The sequence below is a fragment of the Bos mutus genome, chromosome 2, assembly GCF_027580195.1.
Source record: "Bos mutus isolate GX-2022 chromosome 2, NWIPB_WYAK_1.1, whole genome shotgun sequence".
NCBI classification, from domain to species: domain Eukaryota; kingdom Metazoa; phylum Chordata; class Mammalia; order Artiodactyla; family Bovidae; genus Bos; species Bos mutus.
The window spans coordinates 73,406,683-73,429,676 of NC_091618.1; the positions used below are offsets into that span (position 1 = coordinate 73,406,683).

At 42.4% G+C, this 22,994-nt stretch overlaps 1 protein-coding gene across 2 annotated transcripts in view; it reads left to right on the top strand.

The window, feature by feature from the left end:
• The first annotated feature begins 787 nt into the window (after positions 1 to 787).
• The window catches only part of ACMSD (aminocarboxymuconate semialdehyde decarboxylase), a 61,543-nt gene continuing 39,336 nt past the window's right edge, over positions 788 to 22,994 (top strand). Inside the window, exons 1-3 of one of the 2 annotated variants that reach the window (XM_070389658.1) lie at positions 788 to 844; positions 9,345 to 9,389; positions 18,625 to 18,721. In XM_070389658.1, coding sequence (XP_070245759.1) covers positions 788 to 844; positions 9,345 to 9,389; positions 18,625 to 18,721 — 199 coding nt within the window. Of the gene's footprint in view, positions 845 to 9,344; positions 9,390 to 18,624; positions 18,722 to 22,994 lie in introns of those variants that run through there. The other variant, XM_070389667.1, reaches the window with a different exon arrangement.

Sequence of the window (22,994 nt, forward strand, 5' to 3'; positions counted from 1 at the left end):
GCAATGGAGGAAATTACATATACAAAGTATGAAGTTCTTTCTATGATTTAAAAGTAAATTATATTGGCTATACTCCAATAAAATATAAAAAGCTAAACAAAATCCCACATAATACACAACTCAAGGACTGGACCCTAATGTAAACTATGGATTTTAGTTAATAAAAATATATCAATATTGACTAATCAAGTATTAAAAAAAAGTAAAGATGAAACTTCCTTCACAACTTTGCAACATCCTAGATTATCATGAACAAGACAATTGCTAAGTATGGTTTAAAGACCTGGAGGTAACTATGGTACAAAAAGCAAAAGCATTACTTGGTTTCTTCTAAGGAATGAAACCAAGAATAAGAACAGATGAGTCAGGGATCTATTTGTTTCCTTTAAAAGCTTTCTGATACTTGATTTCTAAGTATGTATATCTTCATAAAAATTAAAATATTCAAAAACAAAGATTAGTCAGTTTTAGATCTCCTGTACTCAAAAGCAGCCTGTAAGTATGTTTGACCTCACAGGCTTTAGTAGTTGTTTTTTTTTTTTTTTTAATTTTGTGCCCTGAGTCCTGATTACCAAAGAGTTGTTGACCCAAAGCCAAGTAGACAAACAAACAGAGCTGTGGACTTTAAGAAGGCAGTTCCAGTGGATCTAGACCAGTTAAGCAGGCATACCGAGTGGTGTGGCAGCTGTAAAGAGACTAAGTAAATCAATTAACTCCATGGTTTTCATGAAGACCTCTTCATATCAAAACTCCTTTCTTTATATGCATCTCCTCTGATCCTGTGGCAATGAAGATTGACATCCACACTCATATTTTACCAAGAGAATGGCCAGACCTAAAAAAGGTAATGGTGATTAATTTGCTGAATTATTTCTAAAGCTTCTCCTAGAATTATTTCTAGGGTTTCTCAATGCCTCTATTACAGAATGATGTCTTCTTTTGGGAATTAGATGTTAAATTTCTCTGCTTTAGGAAGTTTTTAAGTTATTTGGTAGCTCTTATTTCCTAGTTTTTTAAACTGATTTCATATTTACTTTGAAAGAAACTTGATTTTAAAAGTAAATGTTCTTTAAAAATCCTTTTTCCCCTCAAATGAAGCATTCTTTAAAACTTCTGGACAATATAAGTCAAGCAGTTTTGCTTCCATTTAAGTCACATATTCAGCTGCTAGGAAGATAGGTGCCACTTACAGAATTTAAAGTTACAGTTTCAAGTAAGAGACTATTAAAAACTAAATGTGATCGGTTCCCAGGACTTCTAAAACGTATTTCCTTTCCAAGATGTTGAAAATAAGTTTTGGAAGCACCAAATGATAGCTTTGTAGAATTTTTTTAAATCTATTTTAAAACACTGTCTAAAACCTTTCCTTTTTGATTTCTAAGCTGTAAATTCTTGTTATGAACTAGAGAGTAGGAATATAAAGAAAAAAAAAAAACTAGCAGAAATGACATGAAACCTTTGCACAGTGAATGTCTCTCAAGACTTTTCTCTGTGTTTCTCAAAAGATGGCAATTTCCTTTTGCCATTAAAAACTTATAAGTGAATACTAAAAAAGAAAGTGGAGAACATGAAAGAAATTTAAAATTGGTTTGAGTTTTACTCAGGCTAAGTATCAGATTTTACCCATTCAGACTTCTCTAGCACTTTTAGATGACTCCTAACGTTTCATCTATTTTCATCCCGAGTGAGGAAAAGTGAATGACCCCAAACTCTAATTAAAATGTGGTTTCACTGTTTCATTGTGCAGACAGAAGAGACTATTTTCTTCTCATAGTTGTCTCCTGGGAGAATGGTCATCTTAAGTGTTTCTTTGTCCACTGGTATTTTAGGTAAGATGGATAGTGGACATTGTAGATCAAAAAACGCAAGTGATGCTAAATCATGTTTGAAAGGTTTTCCTATTGCAGTTAATGGTAAGAACCAACCCTATGGGCTCAGCAGTCAAGAACTTGCTTGCCAATGCAGGAGATACAGGTTCAATGCCTGGGTCAGGAAGATCCTCTGGAGAAGGAAATGGCAACCCACTCTAGTATTCTCACCTGGGAACTCCCATGGACAGAGGAGCCTGGAGGGCTACAGTCCATGGGGTTGCAAAAGAGCTGGACATGACTTAGTGACTAAATAACAACCCTATTGAACTAACCCCTCCAAAAGGAGCCTACATGGGAACTTGCTGTTCTGAATGCTGTTGTCCTCGTTATATTTTATTATTAAAGTGTAGACATCGCTTCACAATGTTAGTGATGAACAACTGTAGTAGCCTAAAAGGGTACCTCCTTTTTGCTAAGGGGAGAAAACTTTCTACCTAGTATCCCATGTCATAACCCCACCTCCCATGACTTGCCTCCCACCAGAAGACTGCCTCCAGTTTCAGCAGAGAACTGGCCACCAAGAGCTGCAAATATCTAGGTGTCCCGCCTAATGCCGGGTGCTGAAGGCACTGCCAAAACTGCTCCGGAAGCTCCAGGATGCAGAGCATGGAGAGGCTATAACCACAAATGCATGCGCTGTAGGCTCCCCACACACAAGTTCCACTGGCTCTTGATGGGGCATTCTATACTCATAAACCAGGATTTTATCTAGCAGTCTCACAGCCTGCAAGCAGATAACTGATACACTTTTTAAAAAGTTACTGAAGTATAGTTGATTTACAATGTTACATCAATCTCCTCTCTACAGTACAGTGACTCAGTTATACATATATATGCTTTTTCATATTCTTTTCCATTATAGTCTATCACAGGATACTGAATATAGTTCCCTGAGCTATACAGTAGGACCTTGTTGTTTATCCATCCTGTACATGACAGTTTACATCTGCTAATCCCAAACTCCCAATTCTTCCCTTCCCTACCTCCCCCCACCCCCTGCCTTGGCAACTACAAGTCTGTCCTCTGTGAATCTCTTCTTGTTTTGATAACTGATATATGTGATGATGATGGTGGTGGTAATAATAATAATCATAATACTCTTACACTTCCAGAGAGCAACAGAGACATGTAATTTGATTCACATAACATCTTGTGAATTGCAGATAGGATTTCTATCATTAACCTGGCTGGACAGATGAGGTCACTGAGACTCAGAAATGAGCCTAGAATCCCAGAGCTTCATGGGGCTGTGGCAGCCACTCCATAGCTCTTCATCCACACCCACCCACCCTCAGAGAGCTGGTCCAGGGCTGCATTACTGCTGGGTGGGATGTCCCTGCTTCCCTCTGCGCCCCACCCCTCCAAGGCCACCCGTGACACCAGTCCCCTTCCCAATTCCCCACAGTCACGTAAATCACTGAGGGCTTCCTCACAGCAGGTGATCTGTTATGAGGTAGGCGTTTCCATTGGAATGTAGGCAAGTTAGTCATGAAACAATTTGCAGAAAACCGTTTCTGTATTTTTGAACTGGGAAGAGTGAGATCAATACATCTAAATCGTCCTGGGATCCTTCTCTCTCCCTATTTCCAGTCTACATGATCAACTATATCATCAGTCTATATGAATATTAAAGGGACATGAGTGTATAGCAGATATGCCTTGGTGTTCATAGAGTTCAACAGTTCTAGCAGATTTTTCTTTGTCTTCAAATAGTTTTTTGTAGGTAAAATGTTATTTCAGAGCATCAATCTCTGATCTTTTCTTAGCATTTTTTCAAGCTTTCCAATAAAGAATGAAAAAAATAAGCCAGCCCTAGTTTCATTTTAGAAGATGAAGCCCCTCTGGAAGAACTGATATCTCTTTTCAAATCTGCCTTTTCTTGTTAAATATTAATAGACACGCTTCAAATACCTTGACCTCCTTAGTCAGTGAAGAAATAGAAAAGCAGAATCAAACGCTTGGCTTGACGATTAACCAATGATTACAAAGGACTGGGATTTGAGAACTTTTTTCATTTTCACTTGCTAATAATGAGTGTAGTCAGAGTTAGAGTTAAGATCCTTGGCGGGGGTGATGGGTAGAATCCGAGGTGGAGAGAGAGCAGATTCAGGAGGGCTCACTTGATTAAATTGTTTCTGATGAATCAGGAACCACACTCTGGCCCAAGAAACCTGTGTAAAAGTTATGTGGGGTTGATTCACAATGATATTATTTGTAACAACAAGAAGGATAACAAGATTTCAGCTTTTTCCTTCAGCAAGGCTTTACTGCCCACCTACTCTGTGCCTGACAGTAGGGCTTGCAAAGATGCTTTTAATTTTAAGGGGGCCTTTATTTAAAAATTACATATTTACATCTGCTTTCATTAGTAATGATTCAATTGCACTCAATCACTGTAACGTTTTTAGGAGAGAAAATCCCAGACAAAACTTGACTTTTAAACATCTCCTCTGAGAAAATAGAGATCTGGTTTCATCACCTGGAAATTCATTATTCACCTCAAGAGTGTGAGGTCCCCAAGACATTAAAAGTGTCATTCAGTTCATCAGTCCCTGATTCATACCTAGCCACTTCAGAAACACAATTCTTGTATATAGAACTTAATTTCCTTAAATTTTAAATATTTTTTTTTAATTTGTCATGGCCATAAATGCCTATGGGACACTGTTCAAAGTCAAACATTTTCAGATGGTAAATGCCTCCTTGTCATTTGCTCTGACAAAAACTACTCCCAAGGTCATAAATTTCAATTTTAGCCTCTTTCAACCTAGGATGAGACTTGGGGGATTGTGTGCAGCCCAGATTTGGAACAGATAAAGTTGCCCTAAGTAGATTAGGCCTTTGTAAAGTTCAAGGGAAGTATAAAGTGTTCCAAAGTGTTCCAAGTGCTTTCCAAGACAGGGAAGGGAGGAACACAGAGTGACAAAGGGCTCCTTCTTTCTCTCCTTAGTGGAGGGTGTGCCTTATTTCAAAACCTCAGAACAGAACAGGCTGTCACCACCACGTCACCCCCACTGCCATTATTGCCTGTCACCACCACCATCATCATCATTGGTGCCACCACTGTGAAAACTCACTACCACAACCATCACCACTGCTGCGTCATAGCCTCCAGTACCGCCATGCCTGCCATGACTACCACCACCACCTCTGCCTCCCACTGCCATCACCGCTGTCACCGTCATTATCGCTGTCACCATCATTATCACTGTTACCATCGATGAGCCCCCTTCTATAAGCCAGGTCTGGTGTCGACAGCTTTCTCTGAATTGTTTCAGTTACTTCCCATAAAACCTTATGTCACTAAGACTCCCGTTAGCCTCATTTTACACCTAAGAAAACAGTGACTTCAAGATGGTAAGTTGCTCCAAGAAAGTAAAGGATCTTGTAAGAGGAGTGTTGTATGTGTGACAAGATCCCTCCATTCTGCTTCTGCCTGCCTCTCTGCCCTTCCCAATGCAAAGTTTCTCTCACCTGTGAACTAACGGGTTAACATTCCACAGGGAATGAAAGAAAAGTAAGAGAGTGAGGAAGGAGGGGAAAAAGCAAGGAAAGAAAGAAGGAAATAAAATCTTTTCTTTCACATTAAAGTAAGCTTTTAATGGCAACCTTCCAGTTCAAGAGTGTATTTAAGTTTACTCTAAAGCATAACTGATTGAGGCCATTCCAGCCCTTCCTCCAACACATTCTGGGCAGCTTTATCCAGGGGAAGAGAGAAGTAAAACACAAGGGGACTGAACGCATGAAGAGGGTGGGCATGCACCACAGAGGAGAAACTGGCTGCAGGAAGGAGGCATGCAAGGGGTCCAAGGTAGACAGGGCCCCTTGCACGCCCAGCCTACTAAGCCAGGTCCCCCTGTGTCACTTGGGAAGCAGCAGGTAGATTTCCAGAACTAATGTGAATATTTGGAGCTAAAATTCAAGAACAGACCTTCTACCCAGGTAGAATAAAGTTGGTAGAGAATTGGCCAAATCTGAAGTCTACTGGGGAAGAATCCAGGGACAGACTCAGGAACACACGAATGCCTCTGTGCTTTAAGCCCAGACCTCCCCTCTCAGTCTGGAGGTGAGAGGGAAGCCAGGAAGGAAGAGATCTGTCAAACCCTGGCTCCCTCTACACAACCTCCCTGCACCATGACATAAGAACCAAACTGCCATCACCTGTTCTCATCCAACCACAGCAAGCTAGGAGTCGTTGTGGAGTTCATTAACTCTACCCATTTTTGCTGACAGGAGCTGTTTACTAAGCCCTTTACATCATGGTCTCTGGCCTCTATGCCCTCCCTCTGACCTCACTCTTTTAGAACCATTGCTTTAGAGTATGGAAATACTGAACACTGGAGGTTATACTCCAATCCAATCCCGGATTACCTTTCCAGGCGCCCTCCCATGACACTGCCTGACCCAGGTGTGTGTTAGCATGCTCCTCCAGGCTCCCAGGGAACTTGTGTCTCACTCTGGCACCGCAGGTCTCACACATGATAAGGCTCTTCAGTCATCTGCCCAGCCCAGCCCAGCGTTGGCCTCTCAAGACTGTGTTCCCTTCTTTTTTTTTTTCTCTGCCCTAGAAAGGCTGGTCATGGTGGGACTCCATGAGGGTTTGACAAATGAATGAATGAATGAACACACAGAATGAGATTTTAAAACCTATTGTTATACACAAAAATAAACTCAAAATGGATTAAAGATCTCAACGTAAGACCAGAAACTATAAAACTCCTAGAGGGGAACATAGGCAAAACACTCTCTGACATACATCACAGCAGGATCCTCTATGACCCATCTCCCAGAATATTGGAAATAAAAGCAAAAATAAACAAATGGGACCTAATTAAACTTAAAAGCTTCTGCACAACAAAGGAAACTATAAGCAAGGTGAAAAGACAGCCTTTAGAATGGGAGAAAATAATAGCAAATGAAGCAACTGACAAACAACTAATCTCAAAAATATACAAGCAACTCCTACAGCTCAATTCCAGAAAAATAAATGACCCAATCAAAAAATGGCCAAAGAACTAAATAGACATTTCTCCAAAGAAGACATACAGATGGCTAACAAACACATGAAAAGATGCTCAACATCACTCATTATCAGAGAAATGCAAATCAAAACCACTATGAGGTACCATTTCACGCCAGTCAGAATGGCTGCGATCCAAAAGTCTACAAGAAATAAATGCTGGAGAGGGTGTGGAGAAAAGGGAACCCTCTTACACTGTTGGTGGGAATGCAAACTAATACAGCCACTATGGAGAACAGTGTGGAGGTTCCTTAAAAAACTGGAAATAGAACTGCCTTATGATCCAGCAATCCCACTGCTGGGCATACACACTGAGGAAACCAGAAGGGAAAGAAACATGTGTACCCCATGTTCATCGCAGCACTGTTTATAATAGCCAGGACATGGAAGCAACCTAGATGCCCATCAGCAGATGAATGGATAAGAAAGCTGTGGTACATACGCACAATGGAGTATTACTCAGCCATTAAAAAGAATACATTTGAATCAGTTCTAATGAGGTGGATGAAACTGGAGCCTACTATACAGAGTGAAGTAAGCCAGAAAGAAAAACACCAATACAGTATACTAATGCATATATATGGAATTTAGAAAGATGGTAACAATAACCCTGTATACGAGACAGCAAAAGAGACACTGATGTATAGAACAGTCTTATGGACTCTGTGGGAGAGGGAGAGGGAGAGGGTGGGAAGATCTGGGAGAATGACATTGAAACATGTATAATATCATGTATGAAACGAGTCGCAAGTCCAGGTTTGATGCACGATACTGGATGCTTGGGGCTGGTGCACTGGGATGACCCAGAGGGATGGTATGGGGAGAGAGAAGGGAGGAAGGTTCAGGAGGGGGAACACATGTATACCTGTGGTGGATTCATTTCAATATTTGGCTAAACCAATACAATATTGTAAAGTTTAAAAATAAAATAAAATTAAAAAAAAAAACTATTGTTAACATGAGTCATATATACCTATGTTCTTAGGCGAAGTCTTTCAGATTTTTTTATTCATGACCCCCAAGAAAAAATATATTTCATATTGTGACTCAGTACAAACATTCATATACATAATGGAAATAAGAGTTTCCAAACTAATAGGCATAGAAGGCATTCTATCCTATCCTATCTTATCCTATTCTATCCTATTGTATCCTTCTTTATTCTATCCTATTTCATTATATTCCATTGTTTTACTATCTTAGCTTGAGTTTTCCAAGAAGCCGACCTTGAGATAAGGGTTTAAATGCAGTTAGTTTACTTTGGAGGTGATCCCAGGAAACACCAGTAGAGTGGCGAGATGAGACAGAGAAAGCAACATAGCCCATCAAAGTGTAGAATGTGTGCCTCACCTCAGAGCCACCCTGCCCAAGGGGCTGAGAAAACAGTGTATGCTGTTTATATACAAATGCCCTTGGTCATGACTGAGGGATCTGGGGGACAGGCAAGAAAGGGGTCACTAATTTCCTAGTATTTCTGATCCTCTGCTGCTGCTGCTGCTGCTAAGTCACTTCAGTTGTGTCCGACTCTGTGCGACCCCATAGACGGCAGCCCACCAGGCTCCCCCGTCCCTGGGATTCTCCAGGCAAGAACACTGGAGTGGGTTGCCATTTCCTTCTCCAATGCATGAAAGTGAAAAGTCAAAGTGTTCACTTTCTGATCCTCTAGAGGTTGGTTAATCAAAGTTGGCTACAATGGCAAAAGGGAAAATCTTGTCCAAAAAATGTGAGCACTTTTGCTTGAAAGAGGGCTGGTGTTCACAGAAGTACTACAGGGAAGGAATATGGGTAGGACAGCAGTGGCGTCTGTTACACATACTATTTCATGTTTTCAGAACATCTGGGTTATTAACTACTGAATTGATTTCATGATCTACTCATGGATTGCATCCCACAGTTTGAAGAGTAGGGTTAATGTTCTAAGATGGTATTTCCTAAAGAGTGGTGCTTCCAGCCTGTACTGCTAGTGGTCTGAAAAGGATTTTAGGTGGTACACAAGCAAATATTTTTTAATGTTCATCCTTATTCAGAAATTGCAGGGACTTCCCTGGTGGTCCAGTGGTTAAGACTCCACACTTCTCCTGCAGGAGGCATGGGTTTGATCCCTGATTGAGGAACTAATATCCCACATACCACATGGCCAGAAAAATAAACTAATATGTATAAATGAATTAAAATTTTAAAAAATAAAACAAATTTTTAACATGCTGTAACATGCATTAGGAAAAAATAATAAAACTAGCACTTCTGTGATATAGAATTTTCTTCCTGAAAATTTCAGGAAAAAATAACCTGATTGGAATATAAACACGGAATAAGTGGTCATGGTCATGGGGAAGGAAATGGGAAGTTGTTTGAAAGGATGGCACTTGGATGCTCTAGCCCAGGGACTCCGCCTTCTTGCAGTCCTCTCTGCTGTGGTCTTCTAGTCTGATTGTTCTCCCCTTTCCCCACAGAGATTCGGTTATGGAGGCTGGGTGCAGCTCCAACACAATGGCAAGGTGAGTGTCTCCCAAAGAACAACTATGCCTCAGACCCCTGGACAAACTGAGTCTGAGACCTTCCTGCACTCCGTCCTCCAGGGACCCCCAACTCTTTTGCCCTCCAACTGAGCTTTATAGTAGGCAGCACTGAGGTTTCTCCAAAGTATTTTGAAAAATGGGTGTAACTTCAAAGAGCAGCATTTAGAAAGATAAAATTGAAATTGGAGAAGCCATGAAGAAATCTCTCTCTCTCTCTCTTTTTTTTTTAATTTTTGCCCTGGAACCAATTTTAGCATTGCTCTGCCTCAAGGAAGCAACCTAGCTCTCTCCACAGTTATGACAGTATATTAAGGTCGGCCAAATAAACAGAAGAGTTTAGGTTTGAGCACAGGTGGAGAAATTAAACATGGAGACAAATCCAAGAAGAAGCCACTGTTATTAAGGGTGGAGTTTAGACTGAGGAAAGAGCAAGAGGAGGAAGACTTGGGGCAAAGCATTTAGCACATAATGAGGCCTGAGAGTGAGCTGCCAACTAGGGGTCTGGGCCAACTTCATTTTCAGAGGCATCACATGCCCTCATGGAGGGCAGGGGGAACCCTCCTGAGCTTCCAGCAAAGCACAAACATGACTAAGTTAGCCCTGAAGGACTGGGGGTATGGGAAGACCAGGGATAATTCAAGGCACTGTGACAAGATAAGGACCAGGTACTGGAGGATATAGATTTGGGCACTAAGGATTTGGAGAAGGCCTCCTGGAAGAAGTGATGCTCTTCCTGAGTCTGGAAGCAGAGGTGAAGGTTTGCCCGAGGAATAAAGGAAAAAAGAAAACAAAGACAGGGAGCGAAGGCATGGGGATATAAAACATCCGTAAACCCAGAACTCAAGCACTTGGCTTGGGCTGGTATCAGCATTTCTCAAAGTATGGTCTGCAGACCAGCAAGTTCAGTGTCACCTGGGAACTTGGGAGAAAGGCCAATTCTTGGGCCTCACCTCAGACATACAAAATCAGGAATGCTGAGGATTGGGCCAGCAATCTGTATTTTGACAAGTCTTCAGTTGATTCTGATATTTACTCAAGCTTGAAAACCACTGGCTCTATCCACTCACTCACTCACTGATTTTTATGACACCTATTTGATGCCAGGCCCACCAGGCTAGACACATGGAATATGCTGGTGAACAAGACAGACATGCTCCCTGCTCAAATTCTAGGGGCAGCAAACAAACATAATCACTTCAGAGGATGGAATAAAAAGCAGTGCTGGAACAAGGGGTGACTGGGAGATTTGTCTGGGCTGGCTGGTTGGGGAGCTAACAAAGACTTAAGATGATGAGAAGGAAAACCCTGGAAGAGTGTCCCTGGATGAGGGAATAGCAGTTGCAAAGGCTGCCATGTGTGGAAGGGCTGTGTTCAAAGAACAAGAAGGAGGACAGTTTGGCTAAGATGTGGTGCAAGGGGAGATGGCAGGAAAAGAGGCGAGCAGGGACCAGATTATGGACAGACTTGAAGGACGTGCTAAGGAGGCCAGATTTTAGCCTTAATGCAATGTAACTTCCTTGAAAGGTCTTAATGGCTTAAACAGATCCCCTGGGGACTTCCCTGCCGGTCCAGAGGTTAAGACTCTGCACTTCCAATATGGGGAGTGCAGGCTCAATCCCTGGTCAGGGAACTAAGATCCCTCATGCCATGCAACATGGCCAAAAAAAGAAAAGCATTAAAAGGCCATAGTGTACTCTGTAGGGGTCAGATAGAGGCATATAAGAGTTTGGTGGGCAAGGTGGTAGGAAGAAGCTGGAGAGGTAGGCAGAAGCCTCATCAAACGGGGCCTTGGGGGATGGGCTTAGGCCTTTGTACTTGATCCTGAAGGCAGTGAGGAATCATTAAAGAGTTTTTTTAAATATCAGAATCTATGGGGCAGCTCATTCTCACCTTCATCAAAGACTGCCCACTAAGTGCCAGTTTAGACACGAGACTGCACTTCTTCCATGAAAAGTGCCAGTTCCCAGCCTGGGAGCTGGTGATCTAAGCTGGCCTCCTGCTCGTGCTCAGTCATCAAGTCGTGTCCAGCTCTTTGCAACCCAATAGACTATAGCCCACTAGTCTGCTCTGTCCACGGGGTTTTCTAGGCAAGAATACTGGAGTGGGTTTTCATTTCTTCCTCAAGGGGATCTTCTCAATTTAGGGATCGAACCTGTGTCTCCAGCATCTCCTACATTGGCAGGCGGATTCTTTACCACTGAGCCACCCGGGAAGCCCTAAGCTGGCTCTCAAGTCTGCCCAAAAGAGAAAATAAGCTGAGTGGAGATGATGACAAGGCCACTAGGAAGCCCCAAGTGGAGGATGAGCAGCCTGTAACTTTTTTTTTTTACTCCATGTCCCAGGCTTGCAGTTTCTACCCTTCATAACTAGATCTGAATGGCCTTCATTTCATTTTTGTGTCAAGAGAAGTTTGGTAAACATAACAGCATTTCTCAAAACAAAAACAAAACAAACAAAAAACTTCAACAAACAACAAGAAACCCAAGAATGAAAATATTTCAAATCAAATCTACCACTTGCATAGTTTCAGCAAAATTGGATATAACAGTAGTCTAATCAAAGTGATAGTTTCCTTTCCTCCATTTCAAAAACAAAACAAAGCAAACCAAAGCAGAACTAAATTGGTTTTTTTTTTTTTTTTTATAATTACCATAGTCAGGGATCACAGTCACTGGAAAACGACATATAAATACATACAAATTGCAAATTCAGCTTAGAGCAATTCCTTTTTATTTGCCTACATTCCTTTTGTGAATAATATTTTCTGTCCCCCATCCATGACCGATTTACCTCAGAGATTCCTGTTTCCTGAAAGATATTTCCCAAACACATCTTTGGTCTGCCCTATTTGTTTCTCTTCTTAACCTTTGATTTTTCAACGCTTTTGGAATGAATCAAGGGGTATTGTTTCCCATGGCAAAGCCTTGTTCAGAACTGAAAAACATCATTTGTCCTTGGGTTGAAATATTTGGTTGAAAATTTCTAAAACTATGTACGCCCTCCTCTCAGGAGCAGCATGGGGTAGGGTAGAATTAAGTGCTGATGGCAGGAACACCCCGCAGCATTTAAGGGAGGCCAGATCCATGGCCCAGTTCAAATAGATGGGCCATCAATGAGCGTTTTTCAGGCCCTTGAAATACAAACATACACACCATTGCGATCACACTTAGTATTTTCACCCACACCATTCTGTGTGATCTTCAATCATCAGGTTCCTGCTCTCAAAATGATTTCCCTCTCACTGGGGAGCTAGGAAGACACTCAGATGAATAAAGAACATACAGATAGCGCAAAATTGTGCTGAGCAAAGGAGTGAGGGAATTCAGGGGGTGGGAAGGGTAAGACAGCAGACAACTTTCATGAAGATAAAAAACCATAGGACTGTAGGCCTAGGGATCATCTAGTCCAGTGTTTAATGGGTTGCAACCTAACAATGCTGCGAAGGCAATGGCACCCCACTCCAGTACTCTTGCCTGGAAAATCCCATGGATGGAGGAGCCTGGAAGGCTGCAGTCCATGGGGTCGCTGAGGGTCGGATACAACTGAGCGACTTCACTTTCACTTTTCACCTTCATGCATTGGAGAAGGCAATGGCAATCCACTCCAGTGTTCTTGCCTGGAGAATCCCAGGGACAGGGGAGCCTGGTGGGCTGCCGTCTATGGGGTCATGCAGAGTCGGACACGACTGAAGTGACTTAGCATAGCATACCAACCTAACAATGAGTAATAATATCAACTCAGTGGGTTAGGACAGCTTAAAAAATAAAATACATTACAAAAGAAAATAGCAGAATGTATTGTTCATGGTGAGGGTAAGTGTTGTTTCATGAAATTTTTGTCTCAAGTTTGTATCTTTATAAATAGATATATACAGATGTACTGGGTCACAATGGAAAATATATTCCTTATAATATGGGGTTCTCAGCCAAAATCGACTGAAAGCCATTCATTTTGCTCGATGTCCTCATTTCATGTTTTTATTTTTAAGGTTAATTTTCCATTACATAAGTAGAATCTGAGTAAATTCTTTTTAAATTTAAGCTGTTGAAGATAAAGCTACAGTTTCATTGGATCAGCATTCCCCATCCTCAAAAGTAATTCCTATTAACAGTTTGGTGGCTATCTTTCCAGACATTTTCCTATGATTTTACTTATATGCACATGCACCTATATAAAAGGACATAGGATTATTTAATATGTTTATTTATTTTAGCTAAGTCAATCAGCTTCCAAACAGAAAACAAACAAAATACTTAGGATATTTTGAACAGAGTTAACAAAGAGCTTATTTATAATAAACTGGAAAATTCTTCAAGAGATGGGAATACCAGACCACCTGACCTGCCTCTTGAGAAACCTTTATGCAGGTCAGGAAGCAACAGTTAGAACTGGACATGGAACAACAGACTGGTTCCAAATAGGAAAAGGAGTACGTCAAGGCTGTATACTGTCACCCTGCTTATTTAACTTATATGCAGAGTGCATCATGAGAAACGCTGGGCTGGAGGAAGCGCAAGCTGGAATCAAGATTGCCAGGAGAAATATCAATAACCTCAGATATGCAGATGACACCACCCTCATGGCAGAAAGTGAAGAGGAACTAAAAAGCCTCTTGATGAAAGTGAAACAGGAGAGTGAAAAAGTTGGCTTAAAGCTCAACATTCAGAAAACTAAGATCATGGCATCTGGTCCCATTACTTCATGGGAAATAGATGGGGAAACAGTGGAAACAGTGTCAGACTTTATTTGGGGGGGCTCCAAAATCACTGCAGATGGTGATTGCAGCCATGAAATTAAAAGACACTTACTCCTTGGAAGGAAAATTATGACCAACCTAGATAGCATATTGAAAAGCAGAGACACTACTTTGCCAACAAAGGTCCGTCTACTCAAGGCTATGGTTTTTCCAGTGGTCATGTATGGATGTGAGAGTTGGACTGTGAAGAAAGCTGAGCGCCAAAGAATTGATGCTTTTGAACTGTGGTGTTGGAGAAGACTTGAGAGTCCCTTGGTCTGCATGGAGATCCAACCAGTCCATTCTAAAGGAGATCAGCCCTGGGTGTTCTTTGAAAGGAATGATGCTCAAGCTGAAACTCCAGTTGTCTGGCCACCTCATGCTAAGAGTTGACTCATTGGAAAAGACTCTGATGCTGGGAGGAATTGGGGGCAGGAGGAGAAGGGGAAGACAGAGGATGAGATGGTTGGATGGCATCACCAACTCGATGGATGTGAGTTTGAGTGAACTCCGGGAGTTGGTGATAGACAGGGAGGCCTGGCGTGCTGCGATTCATGGGGTCGCAAAGAGTCGGACACGACTGAGCGACTGAACTGAACTGAGACCCATGATTAAGTTGTGGGGACAAGCAAGGGTTAGATGATGAAGCCCCGTAGGTCAGGTTAAGGGGGTTGCATTTTATCTTCAGGACAATAGAAATCCATTCAAGAGTTTCCAGTGGGGAACTAGCAAGATCTGATTTAGGGTTTTAAGAGTTTACTCTGCTGCTTTGTGGAGACTGGGTTAGAGAGGAATAAGAATGAAAGCAGAAAGAGATCAGGCTTGAGGCTGCAGCATCATTCAGATGAGAGAAGATAGGGCTCGGACCAAGGCTGGAGCAGTGGAGGTGGAGAAATGTGGATCACTGCAGGGTCTGTTTTGGAGACATATTGGAAAATGGATGGGATGGTGACATGTCAAACAGAGGGAAGTGAAAAAAAAAAATGATGTAGTCTCATAGGGGTGAGAAAGATAATGCTGACATCAAGGAGAGATGCAATAGAGCCAGGAGGACAAGCAGATCTGAGCAAGAGATGAGCAGTAGCAGGTTGAGTGAATACAGCTGGAAGTGGTTGTAACATAGCTTCCCATGGAGCTGTCCTTCAGAAACTTTAAAGTGACAGCTGCAGTGATTACAGAAGCTGCTTCCTGGTGACAGTGTCTGGGTCATTTCTGCCAGCTTTGCACCTCAAGCCCAACCAGTCTAGCAGCTTGCATGGTCTAGAGGTAGAGCTTGAGTGGGCACCTGGGGAAGGGGGAAGAGAATGGAAATCTGTTGATAAAAGACAGAATTTTAAAATACATATTTTTTTTCTTTTTTCCCCTGCACTATTATTTTCCTTTTTGTCCACTATCTCTATATGTAATAGCTTGCATCTACTAAATCCAAACTGCCAGGCCATCCCTCCTTCATTGTCCTCCCCCTTGGCAACCACAAGTCTGATCTCTATGTCTTTTAGTCTGTTTCTGTTTCATAGGTAGGTTCGTTTGTGCCAAATTTTAGATTCCATGTATAAATGATATTATATGGTATTTCTGTCTCTCTTTCTTACTTTACCTAGTGTGATAATCTCTAGTTGAATGCATGCTGCTGCAAATGGCATTATCTCATTCTTCTTATGACAGAGTAGTATTTCATTGTACTACATCTTCTTTATCCATTCATCTGTCAATAAACATTTAGGCTGTTTCTATGTCTTGGCTATTGTGGATAGTGCTGCTATGAACATAGGGGTGCTTGTATCTTTTTGAATTGAAGTTTTGTCTGGATATGTGCCAAGGAGTGGGATTGCTGGATAACATGGTCATTCTATAAAATACACTTTTTAGTGATACACAATACCAGACATTTGAAATATCAGCTATATTTGGACTCATTGTAGACAGTATTAAAACTAGAACTTAAGAATCAGAAGGGTCACAGGTGAGGTTCTAAGGTTCCTTGGGAATCAGACTCTGAGATGGAGATGAGCATGCAGAAGGTTTAATAGGAAGTGCTCTCAGAATGGACATCAGTGGAAGGGAAAAGGAGGAAGTAGGGTAAAACAGGGCAATGTTGAGCTGTGATGTTCTCAACAGAGGTCTAAGCTGACCCTTAAGAAGCTCTAGAGCTAACCTCCACAGGGGTCCCAAGTTGGGGGTGGGGGGCAAAGAAGAGGGGCCTTTTGCTCTACAGTAATCAGTCATTGGAAATGGACTTCCCTGGAAATGAGGCAGGACTTTAGGGAAGTGGTTCTCTTCACCCAAGGCAATCTTCCTATTTTCTCCATAGGGACTGACAACTGAGAGCTGTCTGCCAGCAATACTCCCTGGTAATTCTCAGAAGCTAGGAGAAGAAATCCTTTTTTCTTTTTTTGGCCATGTTGCACAACTTGAGGGATCTTAGTTCCCTAACCAGGGATTGAACCCAGACCCCCACAGTGAAAACACAGAGTCCTAGCCACTGGACCACCAGGGAACTCCCAACTCCTCTATTCTTGAAGGGGGATCTTGGTGGCACATTATACCAATTTGGGAAGGATAACTGAATCACTTTGCTGTGTAGTAGAAATTAATAAACACTGTAAATCAACTATTTTTCAATAAAACACATTTTTAAATAATAAACTACTAATACCTACAAAAATAGTAGGCTTATGGAACCTCTGCCCAATCAACTCAGGTACTCTGTTCTTCATCTCCATGGATGGAAATCTGTGCCTTAATTTCTTCTTCCTTTTCTCAGTCCTTCCAATCTCCATGCTTATGACCTAAATTTTAGTGATAGATTATTAACTTGTCTTTTTTCCTCAAGTGTATATCCTTTCTTTTTCCAACTGTATATCCTTAAAGTTTTTACATCAGTCAGAGAAAGAAAAGTAGGTGCTAAATTAACATGTTTTATAATGAAAAAAAGAGCAAACAAACAACAAAAAAAGAGCAAACTGAGGTTCAGAGATGTTTAACTTGCTTATGGCTATACGATAAGTTGCAGAATAATGATTTGAACCTGAGAAGTATGATTTTAGGGAGAACTTTTCCCTTTCTTTAGGGATCAGCAACCTGAAGCTCAATTTAGAGCCTAAGCAGCAGTAGCAGCCATGCTTTGAGAAGCCATTTAGTTTGGCCCCCCTTCCCTGAGTTTTAAAAGGTAGTGTACAAGGCAGGCACGATGCCTGGGAGAAGCAGCAGCTCAGCACCAAACTTCACGTGCACGTCTAGACTGGGCCCCCGAATGGCCTTCCTCCCCCTGCAGGTCCTGACATCCGCGGGCCCTGCTCTGCCAGACAAATTGTTTCCTCTCACTATCCATCTGTTGCTTCTTTATAAAACAAGAAGTTGGGGCTTCCCTGGTGGTCCAGTGGTTAAAAATCCACCTGCCAATGCAGCGGACATGGGTTCAATCCCTGGGCTGGGAAATCCTACACGCCGTGGAGCAACTAAGCCCATATGCCACAACTACTGAGCCTGCACGCCTAGAGCCCATTCTCCGCAACAAGAGAGGCCACGGCAATAAGAAGAGTAACTCCCACTCACTGCAGCTAGAGAAAACCTGAGTGCAGCAACAAAGACCAACACAGCCAAAACTAAATAAGTGAATAAATATTTAAAAAAAAAAAAACAGGGTTGGACAACATGGCCTACCTCAGAGGTCCTTGCTGCTGCTGCTGCTAAGTCGCTTCAGTCGTGTCTGACTCTGTGCGACCCCATAGACCTACCAGGCTCCCCCGTCCCCGGGATTCTCCAGGCAAGAACACAGGAGTGAGTTGCCATTTCCTTCTCCAATGCATGAAAGTGAAAAGTGAAAGTGAAGTCGCTCAGTCGTGTCTGACTCTTAGTGACCCCATGGACTGCAGCCCACCAGGCTCCTCCATCCATGGGATTTTCCAGGCAAGAGTACTGGAGTGGGGTGCCATTTACCAGTTCTAAAATGTTATAAATCTAGAGTTTTCCAGATCCTGGGCCATCCTCTTAGCTTTTGGAGCCAGCAGTTCAGAATGGCAAGGTAACCTACACAATCCTCAGTTGTATAGTCCCAAAAGGTCATGACCATGACCTGGTTCTCTCTGTATCCAGCCTCTGACACCCACAAAGCACACCCCTTCAAATCCAAGTCAATATTAAGGCAGGGGGAAAACAAGTTGAGTTCTGCTAAACAAACAAATTTGTACTTCTTCAAGGATTAAGGAAAAATGCCTAAAAAGATTAGGGGAGAACCACATTCCAAAGCATACAAGGAAGAATTAATCTAAGTAAGCTTGTGTGTGTGTGTGTGTGTGTGTGTGTGTGTGTGTTAGTCACTCAGTCATGTCTGACTCTTTGCAACCCCATGGACTGTAGCCCACCATGCTTCTCTGTCCATGGGATTCTCCAGGTAAGAATACTGGAGTGGATTACCATTCCTTTCTCCAGCTAAGCAAGCTTATGTCACCTTTTGCTGATGTGAGTTTTCTGTCCTAGGGAGAAGCAAAGATGCTGAAAGATGGGAAAGTCTTCAGAGTGGTCCAAGAGAACTGCTGGGATCCAGAAGCTCGTCTTAGAGAAATGGACCAAACAGGTATTTACAATGAGAAAAGGTATCAATGTTTCCATCTGATGTTAGAGGCAAGTCTGCCCTTTGATTACCTTACATGATTTATGTGATGGCAACCTCTGATCCCATTTTCTCCACTGTTCCAGCTTCACTGGGGGAGGGATGGCACCCTCCACTATAATGTTTTTGGAGTGTGGATTTAAAATTTAGGTATGTGTGTGCTCAGTTGTGTTTGACTCTTTGAGACCCCATAGACTGTAGCCCTGAAGGCGCCCCTGTCGAGGGGATTTCCCAGGCAAGAATATTGGAGGGGGGAGCCATTTCCTTCTCCAGAGGAATCTTTCCAACCCAGGGATTGAACCCAAGTCTCTTGCATTGCAGGCAGATTCTGTACCGTCTGAGCCACCAGGGAAGCCCCCAAATTAGGTACGCTTGTTTTAAAGTAGAATGCTGTGTTATGGGGGCTTTCTAGGTGGCGCTAGTGGTAAAGAACCCTCTTGCACAATACAGAAGACATAAGAGACTCAGGTTCAATCCCTGGGTTGGGAAGATCCCCTGGAGGCAGGCATGGCAACCCATTACAGTATTCTTGCCTGGAAAATCCCATGGACAGAGGAGCCTGGAGGGCTACCATCCACACGGTCGCAAGGAGTCAGACACGACTGAAGCAACGTAGCACACATGCACACACACTATATTATCAAAAAGATAAAAGTAGTATTTTATTATTTAAAAAATGTTAAATTCAAATGCATAGTATTTACTTATAGAGTCAATTAAAACAGTAAGAATTAGGGATTTCTCTGGTGACCCAGTGGTTAGGACTTTGGGTTTCCAGTGCAGGGGTCCTGGGTTTCATTCCTGGTCAGGGAATTAAGATCCCACATGATACGGCATGGCCAAACACACAAACAAACAAAACAGTAAATATTCGAATTCACAGATTAAAGATGTCAACTGCTTTCTTAGTTGAGTCAGGATTCAAATTGTTTCTGCAGTTTGCTTTAGCACAGTACCCAGAACATCCCCACGGACACACATGGGGTGGAAGCAGGAGCAGACACAAAAAGCAATCAGGTAGTCCCACTAGACTCTACAATAAAACCAATCCAGACATTTGAAAGGGGAGAGTTAGGAAATTTTTATTTCCTAGCTAAATCAATAACAGTTTCTAATAAACAGTTTCTAATTGCATTCCTTATCCTATATTTAAAAATCAAACAAGTCCCCCCAGTTCAAAAGAATTGTGAAAGCCTATCTAAAATATGATATGATGGACGGGGATGAAAAATAAATAAAATTTAATTTTTAAAGTATACTATGACAGCCACATTGTGCTTTCACTTGTTATTACCTGGCTGGCTGTGCCACCAAGGAGAGCGTGCTCCAACAAGGGCACCCAGCCTTCTGTACACCCATGGGCCATGTCCAGGGGCTGTGATGAGGAGCCCCCACAATAACACTGTCAGGCCTAAATTTTAACATCAGTGGTCTAGATTTAATCCAGAAAACAAACAGTTCATACACACAAACAAAAGAGTTTGTATCTACCATCTTTATAACCAAAGACAAATGCATGAGAAGTTCAAGTACATACACAGAGATAGCAGGAGACATTTTATTCTAAGGTCTGCACAAACTGAGTTGAACTATCAGCCCCAAAATGAGCAGGCGGTCTCTGGCAACTCTAAGCTAGATGGGCTTCCCCAGTGGTGCTGCTGCTGCTGCTAAGTCACTTCAGTCATGTCCGGTGGCGCTAGTGGTAAAGAACCCATCTGCCAATGCAGGGGACATAAGAGATCCCTGGGTTGGGAAGATCCCCTGGAGGAAGGCATGGCAACCCACTCCAGTATTCTTGCCTGGAGAATCTCATGGACAGGGGAGCTTGGCAGGCTACAGTTCACTGGGTTGCAAAGACTGGGACACAACTAAAGCAACTCAGCATGCACACATGCATCCATGCACTCTAGGCCAGATATTGCTTTATAGATTTTTTTAAAATAATTAAAAGTATGTCTAAATTGCACTGACATTGCACTTTGTGGACAGCCTGAAGCACCTCTATAGGCCATTCCAGAGAAAACAGTACACACGCCCCTGTTCTAGAACAGGGATGGGAGGGGCACTGGAGAGAGAACTGGCTTCCCAGACTGATAGCAGAGCCCAAGCTGAACCAGAGCTCCCACCTCTCAAGGGGAAAACTAGTGGAAATGATGACTAGTGTCAGAACTATTGTTCAAGACTGCAGTTTAGATAAAGAATGTCCCCTTTGGTTTTGGTTGTGTGTTTCATTCCATGGCTATCCTTAAGAGAACAGTCATGGCTAACCCTTGCTGAGCATTTATTTTGTTTCCAGGCATTGTTCTCAGCACCCAACATGTATTAAGTCAATTTCTGTAACAACCATAGGCGGTAGCAACTATTATTATACCCATTTTACAGATGAAGAAACTTAGGGACAGAGGTTAAGCAATCTGTCCAAGATTACATAACTTATAGGGGGCAAAACAGGGATTTGAACCCAGGCAGTCTGGCCACAAGGGCTTAACAGTGTATCCTTCTGCCTCCGCCAAGGTAAGAAAATAAAATGATAAAGGCACAACACAGAAGATCTCAGCATGCCATGCCATTTTCACCGGGAGACAAATGTAATAGGTAGCTCCTGGGTTGCTTCATCACATTACGTGGCAGGCATTGTTGTACCTATTCCCACCTGAGGGATGCAAAGGGTTTAAATGATTTTGCTTGGGAATGCACAACAGTAAATGGTAGAGCTGGGACTGTACTCGGGACTGTCTCTCCCATTCCTTCACTCTTCCAAGAGAGCTTTTCCCAAGCCTCCCTCAGGATAAGCATTGCCTGGAGTGCTTACTAGGAATTTTTTTCAGGCCCCATCCACTGAGTCAGAGTTTTTAAAGGAAGGCCTCTGAATTTGTTTTTATGATGTCACTTCTCTCTACCCCTGGCCTCTGCCCACTTTACTCAAAGTAAAGCGGTAAATTTGGGGAATGCTGTGCTATGCCAAACTTTTAAACACCTGTTTGTTTGTTTTTTTAAATATCATCTCTAATTGGATTAGACTTGTTTTTTCCCTCTCAATTCCCAGAGACTAAAGAATAGCTATCCAAATAAACCAGCACATAAATAATGCAATTTACTATGTTAATATGAAATACAGTGACAAGTGATGGCCCCTGGGGTGTAGGGAAGGAGCCAAGCTGGACAGGAGCCTCATCCCGCCACTGGCAGACCATGTGACCTTAGATCCAATCTGTAAAGTAGAGAAATTAAACGGAATAATGTCAGCAAAAGCATTTGTGTAAAATGTGAAGATTTTGCAGTTGAAAGGGACTTGTCTGTTGCAAACTAATCAATGGACACAAATCCTATCTGTGGCAACGTTTAACGATGCTCTATAATCAAAAGCTGTAGGGTCTAGTCCTCACTAAACAATGATCTATTTTTTCATATATGGGTATGTTCAACACGCCAGGCACTATTCTGGACACTAGGGATGGGACATAGACAGGCTCATGTGGTGTTTATGATCAAGTAAGGAATGGCACAGAATAAACAACTAACTACAGTCATGACAGACTGTAATAAGTCACAGAACATTAAAAGAACGGAACAGTGAGACAGAGAATGCATGGAGTTAGGGAAAGCCTCTCCAAGAATCTGATGTTTGAACGGAGATCTTGGGGTGAAAAGGAGCGCATCCTGTGATGAGCCAAAAGAAGAGCATTCCAGGCAGATGGAATAGCTGTGCAAAGGCCATGGGGCAGGAAAGAGCTCCAAAGAACAGGCAGGAGGCAAATGAAGCTCAGTGTGAGCAGGAGAGACTGTGTGGAGCCTTATACCATGTTCAAGTCTGGATTTTACTCTAAGTGTGATTTTACTCTAAAAGTACTTGGAAGTTTTGAATAATAGAGTGACTTGATCTAAGTTTTAACACTTACTCTGGCTTCCAAGTGGAAAACAAACTGTAAGAGGACAAGAGTGATGGTAGGAGACCAGCTTGGAGGCTTCTGCAGCAGTGCCCATAGGAAATGCTGGTGGCTTGGACCAGGCAGTGGCAAGAGATGGGGAGAGGTGAGTGCATAAAAGGAACTGGAGTAGAGCAAACAGGACTTGCTGTTGGGTTGGATGTGTGTATGAGGGAAAGAGGGCCCATCCTTGGTTTGGCAGCATCTCTCCCAATACCCCAGCTCCAGGAGTGTGACTATCAGAGAGTTTAGGCATCCTGGAGGCTGGAATCTGGAACCACACTCAGGGCCTCATTCTGGGCATTCCAGAC